The 8,189-nt window shown below is 42.5% G+C and overlaps 1 protein-coding gene across 20 annotated transcripts in view; it reads left to right on the top strand.

Moving 5' to 3' along the window:
- BBX (BBX high mobility group box domain containing) overlaps positions 1-8,189 on the top strand; it is a 148,201-nt gene that overhangs the window by 96,496 nt on the left and 43,516 nt on the right. For all 20 annotated transcript variants that reach the window (XM_069785567.1, XM_069785564.1, XM_069785573.1 and 17 more), the window contains 2 exons: positions 535-602; positions 7,516-7,596. In XM_069785567.1, the coding sequence (XP_069641668.1) occupies positions 535-602; positions 7,516-7,596 (149 nt within the window). The remainder of the gene's footprint in view (positions 1-534; positions 603-7,515; positions 7,597-8,189) is intronic.

Below are 8,189 nucleotides of genomic sequence, written 5' to 3'. Positions count from 1 at the left end.
CATGCTTCAGAGCTGTCAGGCTGGCACTTCTCACCATTAAATGCAGATCTAAATTAAAGCTAAATGAAACTAGGAATTTTGCTTCAGAGCTCGATCATGTCATTTTGTTCCATCGTTTTAACTTATTCAGTGGCTAAGGAAGGGAACCACTCCTTTGGTAGGAGCATCCATTGAGTTATAAACATGTGCGATATTAGAGCATCTTTGTGTATATTTATGTATGAGAGAGATCATTACAGTTGCCATTTTAAAGATATCCATCTCTGTAGTACATAAAACCTTTGGCAGTAGAATTGTAAATCCACGCAATGGGGTGTTAAGCACACAAATCCAATTAAATCCTTCAAACGGCTTTGAAAGCCTCTCCCAGAGGGTACAGAAATGGTTATTTGTGATTCTCTTGAACTGCCTTTTATGGCAGCTTGCTTAGAGTGTCTGTGACAAGTAGTCTTCTGGGGGTTTAATGCTGCAAATGGTAGGTTCTTTAAACAAGCAAATGAATAAACTTAAGACTTGGGTTTACTCTTTTAACAGATCCTACACAAATGGGAGGTCTCAGCATGCTGCTTCTCGCAGGGGAACATGCCCTCACGGCTCAAGAGGTAAGGAACTCTCTTCTCTCCCTTACTGCGAGCCCTCGGTTTAAAGAGAGCTCTGAACAGGAATGTTTGACCAGTGAGAGATGAAATTTAAGATACATCTTGGATAACCTCAGGTGGGACTGAAGTGTGAGGCCTGCAATATGAGTCTTGTGTCCGAACCGTGAATGTAGATGTTGGGCCCAGTTTTTATATCAGTTCAATATTAACTCTTCAGACTGAATATTTGATCAGACCAGGTGATTCTGCCCTATGAGAGGATATCGTCACAGGTAGAAGGGTTGAAATGCAGTGACTGTGTTAACAAATAGGTGGTTTGCCAGCTCTTTTGAGCAAGGATTTCATATGTTTGTGCAATGCCTTGCGCAACTGTGGCCTTGGCACTAATAGCAAAATAAATACCTAATAATTTCCATACAGTCAGTGTCATTGTATATGCATTCTGAAACCATGTGAGTGCTAACAAGTAGTCAAAGTATCGCAAGCTACTTCTATTCACAAAGTCTTTACGTCTAAAAAGAAGTTTGTAGTTCAGTTGCCATCACAAAAGTTTTTACGAAGGAGTCTAGTAAATAAAATTGTTCCCATATATGTCCAGTAGTGCAGAGACCTCTGGTCTTTCTTTAGACTGATACTATTTGTGATCTATTTTTTTCGGCCGGCTTTGAAAATTGTTCAAAAGGTGGCTTGTATGTTCGGTGAAATAGGTAGTCACTGCCATAAATCTCTAGTCTGGAAGGAAGAGCAGTGGAAGTGAGGAAGATTTCTTTTTTCTTTTTTTGTTGTAATTGGGAAAAAAAGCAATAATTAACTATCTATATGTGATACCCCCAAATGCAAAATGTGTAGTGCAGTTGAGATGGATGGCTCCTGTACTGCCAAGACTGAGCCAAGACTCCTCAATGCTTTGCATACCAGTTTGAGCAGTGGAAGTCTTTGTGCAGATGTGGGTACTGGCTTTCTGTGCTGCAGCATGAAAAATAAGAAACGCTAGGGTAAGTTTGGCAGAGAAGTGAAAAGAAATCAGTTATTTTCGGCTAAAATGAGAATGTCCTGTAGTTTTCAAACTTTTTGAATCTCTCAGCTTGGAGTTTAAAAACTGTTTTTACTATGCTGTTTAAATGAGAGGAAAGGTGTATTGTAGTCACAGATACTCAGTTCCATTAAGAACGGTCTTTGCTATGACCTTTTGAGTGGAGCTTTCTTGATTTTACATGAAAAGTGCCTCAAGTAGTACAATTTCAGATGGCACTGAAGGAATGTCCTGGTTTCAGCTGGGATGAAGTTAATTTTCTTCCTTGTAGCTGGTACAGTGCTATGTTTTGAGTTCAGTATGTGAAGAATGTTGATAACACTGATGTTTTCAGTTGTTGCTAAGTAATGTTTAGTCTAAAGTCAAGGATATTTCAGCTTCTCATGCCCAGCCAGCGAGAAAGCTGGAGGGGCACAAGAAGTTGGGAGGGGACACAGCCAGGACAGCTGACCCAAACTGGCCAAAGGGGTATTCCAGACCATGGGACGTCACATCTAGTATAGGAACTGGGAAGTGGGGGTGGGGAATCGCCGCTCACGGAGTAGCTGGGTGTTGATCGGCAGGTGGTGAGCAATTGCCCTGCGCATCATTTGTACATTCCAATCCTTTTATTATTGCTGTTGTCATTTTATTAGTGTCATCCTTATCATTATTAGTTTCTTCTTTTCTGTTCTGTTAAACCGTTCTTATCTCAACCCACGAGTTTTACTTCTTTTCCCAATTTTCTCCCCCATCCCACTGCGGGGTGGGGGGGGGAGGAGTGAGTGAGCGGCTGTGTGGTGCTTCATTGCTGGCTGGGGTTAAACCACGACAAGGAATAAAATCTACATGTGGATTTAGAGACAAAAAGGATGTTGTATAATTGTTTTGGTATATGAATGTTCTTTTTAATCAGGACTCTCCTTCTTTTGAGCAAAAGACACATTTCCCATGCGCCTACATAAACCCCGTTTTTTCTGATAGAAGCACGCAACATGGCTTGTGATGTAATATTTACTTCATGTATAAGCTATACTATGCTGTGCTCTTTTAGGCCTGTAGTCTTCTTTTGAAACCTGGCCTTCCACCTCAAAGAGGCAAGCTGTGTAATCTGCTTTCCCCCCGAAATGTAGAGCAAAATAATTGTCATGAATACAGCCTGAACAAAACTGGTTGAGGGATTTGTTGGCTGTTGTTAGAATCATGATGGGCCAGAAATTAGCCCATACTTACTAATGAGTTACCATATTTTAATTGTCCTACACTATCTGAGAAGCAGGTAAATGTCAGAGCGTTTTCCCATGGAAAAAAACTGCACATCTCCGATTCTTTCAGAGGGTCCCCTATGTGTAAAGTACATCCTCCAGAACAATCTGGGTGCTTGGTATTCTCGAAGGGACCCAAATGGACAAAGTTCAGTCCTCCTAACTGTGTATCAGCAGGAATTAAGTCTCCAGCTGTGTTTCTGTGCACTGGGAAACTTCCTCAGTTTCTTTGCGTGGCAGCCCTGGTGTGTCTTCCATTTTCCTTTGTTTCCTTTTGATTCAGTGTTTTAGTGGTGATTAGATATGGAGCAAATATTTCTTAGGCTTGTGTTTCCCCAAATGCAGTAAAGATCCTAAACCTATTTAGACTTGGATAACTGAACAGCACTTCTGGCTTCCCATCCTTAGGCGTGTACACAGAGGATACACAAGATGTTCATCTTTGCATGCCTGTGGGAAAACCTAGGGTTGGATTTCCATGTTTATGCTTTGCACACAGTTTCATGCTCAAACCAGCGTTTGGGAGGTTAGCAGAACGTGCCAGGAGGTGGTATGACAGGCTCAGTAAGAAGCTCAAGAATTCATTGTAGAATTGGTAAGCTGCTTTCCTCTTCAGTGGAGGGGGGTTACTTGTGTTAGAGTTAGTATTGACATTGGGGAGAATTTGGTAGGAGGTGAGAAAGGGAGAAAGGTGACTGCTGAGGTATTGTCAGTGAAGAGTTTCAGAAGCTGCTTAACTATAGAAAATACAGGTATTGGGTTTATGTGCATGTAAGTATATAAATATATGTTGTATATCTAAACCCCTGGCTTTTCTATTTAAAAATATGCAGTGTCATTTTTAAAAGAATGCTCTAATGATATCACGTAGTCTTCATTATCATTAAAAGTGTGTGTGTGCACATGGAAGATATATGTGCATGTATATGGTTCTTGAACTGGGGGACTGCTAGACATAAGATTACCTGTCAACATGCAATTTGACTGTGCGTATGTATGATTATGCAGACTTGGGTGGCCTTGTAAGCATACATCTTAAATACTATTATTATCTTAAAAATTGTTAATAGGAAGGAGGGCAGCACTGGCATTGTTTGCTCAGAACTTGGGAGAAGATGAGGGAAATGATACTTAAGGTCTGCTAATCCCACGTAAAAGTATTCAGCGCCTGCTGATTTTCTGTCAAGTGTGTCTTAAATGGAGGTATAGGGACTTTTCAAGTCAGGTGTTTAACTTTGGAGTTGTCAGAAGCCCAGATGTCAGGTAACAAAGTGAACAGGCACCAGTGGGAAGATGGGAAGAGGCATAACAGGGATACTTACAAAATGTGTTGAGGCTTCAGTTGCCATCTCTGTATGTCGCCAGTTATGTTCCTATTTTTTAAATTTTTTTCAATGGAGTAGAGAGTTTTTCTTCTGCTAACAGAATTCAGTATCGGTACGTGATTATTTCCAAGCAGCGGCTGGAGTTACTAAGCAGACAGGCAGGAGAAACTACAGGCCTTACCAGCAGTAACCAGAGGACTCAGAGATGCAGCGTTTCTACCTGGCTTTCGGGTCCTTTCATCAGTTACTCAAGACTGTGGTGTGTATATGAGCGTGTTTTGTTGAAGATCCGAGCAGAAACGCCAGAGGGGTCTGCTCCAGCTACTGTCCTTGTGCGAGGCGAAGCCCGGTCCTCGCAGCAGGTCCGTCAGCAGAAAGGCTGAAGTTGGGTGAGAAGCGCTCCTTGCTTGCATGCTCACCCTGCTGAACTCCTTTGCTTGCCTTACAGCAGCACCTAGTGGCCTGTCTGTAGGTTGCTGCCCAGAAATCCTGGAATTTGCCGTGAGGTCCAAAACCTGGCTCTTCTACCAGTTTCCCCCCTTGCCGCTGCTCTGCGCATCAGGGTGGGAGGCGAGCCAGGGGCTGTCCTTCGCCTTCGTTCGGCGTGATCTGTTTTAGAGCAGGTTACGGTAACCTGCGGGGAAAGGGGAGCCGTGGAGGCGTTATCCTTGTGGTTTCCATCTCTTTAAGAACAAAAGGTTACCTCGCCTGCGATGCTGGGTCTGCGCGGGGTGGTATTGCCTGGGGTGTAAATCAGAAGTGAAAACTCTCTTGGTGCAGCTGAGGGCAGGCTGGAAGGAGGAAAGAGGAGAAAAGAGATGTTGAGGACGTTTTATTACGGCAGGAAATGAGACGTACACAATGGCACTATCTGTGCATCCGTTCCCTCTGGTAATTATTTCCATGCTTTGATCAGGTTCAGCCTGGCAGAGGTTAGAAGTCCTGGAGATAATAAATTTCCCACAAGTCGGGAGTGTGTGGGGAGCAGCAGAGTAGAAGAAACGAGTTCAAATTAGTGCTTCTGTCATGCAAAGGCAACAGCATTAACTCCTTAAAGATAATGGCAATTGACAGGAAGAGTATGGTTGTTCTAACCGCAAAATCACCTCCGAGTTCCCGGGCACCACCAATCCGCCCTTTGCACACACAGCTGTAGGAGACTGGGCTTCACACCTTCCACGGCTTGCCGTTCCTGTACCACAAAGTGACCAACCTGTGCCCGACCCCCAGCACATGGCCCCGGGGGCAGCTTCGTGACCCCCCTCTCCGCACCAGCCCGGGGAGCGAGCTGTGCCTTACAGCACTTGTACTGCAGAGGCTGAGCCGAAACGGTCCCTCTCGGGAGGGTTTCTCTGCTCCAGCACAGTGCTCCTGGGGCAGCATGAGTCAATGGCTCCTAACTCAGAGCTGGTTTGCGCCGGGCGTGTGTTGACACCTTCATGTAGACGTGCCCCTAGACAGGCGGAGGAAGCTGCGAAGCCGTGGTCTCCGTTACGGTGGGTGGGCAGAGTTCGGGCACGCGTGGCCCTGCACCCCGGCCTTGGGGAGCGGGAGGGTTTCACACGGCTGCTTTGCTCACGTCGCTTCTCCTAAGAAGAGTAGTGCCCTCTCATACGGCACATTGAATAGGCTCCGCTTGCGAACAAACAGACGTGCAAGCAGCATCCTTATACATTTCACACCAGTGCAGAGACTCAGACCTCCAGAGATGGGTCACTCAACAGCAGCAAGACTGATACGCATCCCTGGTACAGTCCACACCACTGCAGACATCTTAAACAGTTCATACAGAAACAAGAGAAAAGCAGTAATAAACATTATATCAGTGAAAACAGTAACACAGACTTGAAACACAAATTGAAAAAGCAAGAGACAGGCATTAGGAATACATTCTTTGTAAACCTTTGGGTTGGTATACTCCCATAGTACACTGATAAAACATCATTCTTGGTGCTTAATAAATATAAGGAAGCATTGATCATAGGAGGCAGTGTTACTGCTTGGTTTTATGGTAGGGAAGAAAAGTTTGACTGTGTATGTAAGCAAATAGTTGCGTGCCATAGTTCTCCTTGGCCTGTGGGTTGCTGCTCTTGGATGTAGTGTTTTCAGGAGAGTATGGATAGTGGATTCCTGAAACAAAATGCCAGTGCTGCTATTGCAGTGCTTAAGCATCTTGGACAAACAGCAGCGGGAGCAGCAATACAAACTGCCTGTGCTGTAGGCCTGCTTATTCTGGTGGTGCTTTGTGCTTACCGGCAACAGATGCAGTGGCTAGCTAAATCTCATGTATGCATTCACTAATAAATGCTATTGGCATACTTGTTTTGGTAGTAAATAAGAGAAAAAACACATTTGCATCAAAATGTTTTAAATAAACTGAAATTTCATGGAAAAAATAAAAATTGTTAGAGAAGAAAAGATTTCCATCCTGTTACTTTTCCCAAAATCCCGCAAAGCCTCCTTCCTTTCTTCTGTTTCCTGTAAGCCATGTTACGTACCTTATTTTATACTAACAGTACCTCGTACTTCTAGGAGTGACACATGTAAACCTTTCACACTCAAATGTGACATTTAAGAAATATATCATATTTGATACAGTTCCCTTGCAGAATGATGCTTTATTAACTGGCTAGTAAGAACAGTACAGCTAAGCTCTTGTGTTAATTCAAATAAGGCTCTTGTTTTTGAACAGTCATTTCTTTGATTTCAGAAGTTATGACTCTTTCTTGCACTGCTTCTCATAAGCACCCCTAAATGGATGTTTAGGTACATTATTTGATCAATTTTAGGCTTGTGGTACCCTTAACTACTTATTTTCATGCTGTTAGGTGATTGGGGATTATTTTTCTAGTAAGTATTTCTGTCACTTAGCAACTCTCAGTGTCTCCAAAAAAATTTTTTTAGCTTCTAAGTAATTTTGTTATTCAGAATGGTAGTACAAATTACAGGTATAGCAGTGTTGATAGCATCACCAATACAAGCTAGTTGTGCGTGTAGCCCGATATCGTCAGTCTAGTATACTGTTGCATGAAACTCTTTTGCAAAGTTTGGAATTATGAAAGACAAAGAAATCCCTGGTATTTTTGTGGTCTTTCTTCTTAGGTAATTTTTCAAATGCATTAAAGTGGGTGCTGAACTATGTTTTAATCTATAAATTTGATTTAACCTGTCCAGGACTGTGAAACATTAGAGTGCCCATCTTTTCTTAAACACCATTTCTTGTTACTGCTGCCTGGTATTTTGTTTTGCTCACTGTTGTTCTTAGCTTGAAAAAAGCACCTTTGAGGTCTTACTCTGCACGCTCCTTGTTTCAGGTTTCCTCAGGTACTTGCCCGACTGATGCAACTAATTCTACAGAAGCCTGTCAGAAGTCATCATTGTTTCAGTTTGCAGAGGTGAGTTTCTTTAAAAAGGGTTGTCTTCTCCTTTTAAGAAGCATCTGATGGTCAGCTGAAAGAGAAATCAAAAATCTTTAACTAAAATTCATGCTTTTATTTGTTCCTTCTTTTTGGGTTTATGGTACTGGATCGTTTATCGGGTGGATCGGTCAGACTTGAAGTGCAGGAGAGTGTGTTTAAGCACATAGTGGAAACCCTAGTGCAGTAATGGAGCTGTGGTTTAAGCAGTAATTTGCAGATGTCATTCCTGCACTTAGTTTTAAACAAAAGTCTTGCTAACTGAAGTTTTAACGTGTATTTGGATGTTACGTTAAGTCCTTTATCTATTGTGGCTGCTTTAGTCGTTGACTCCATCAAAAACAACTGTCGTTCTGGAATTTCCAGGATTTTCTTCTATAACCACCAAATAGCTCTGTGCAACTATGCTTTAGTTTTGCACCATACAATATTTTTGTCAACATATTTCCAGTTATTGCTAGAAGTACAACTGTGGTGGTTTGGTTTTTGTAAAGTATGCACTATTTCATGCAAGTTTTAATGGATTTCATTGACATAAATAACACGACAAGAATGAGGTTGCAAGGAATCTT

Source organism: Haliaeetus albicilla, chromosome 6 (assembly GCF_947461875.1).
Source record: "Haliaeetus albicilla chromosome 6, bHalAlb1.1, whole genome shotgun sequence".
Classification (NCBI taxonomy): domain Eukaryota; kingdom Metazoa; phylum Chordata; class Aves; order Accipitriformes; family Accipitridae; genus Haliaeetus; species Haliaeetus albicilla.
This window is presented reverse-complemented; position numbering and strand designations above follow the sequence as displayed.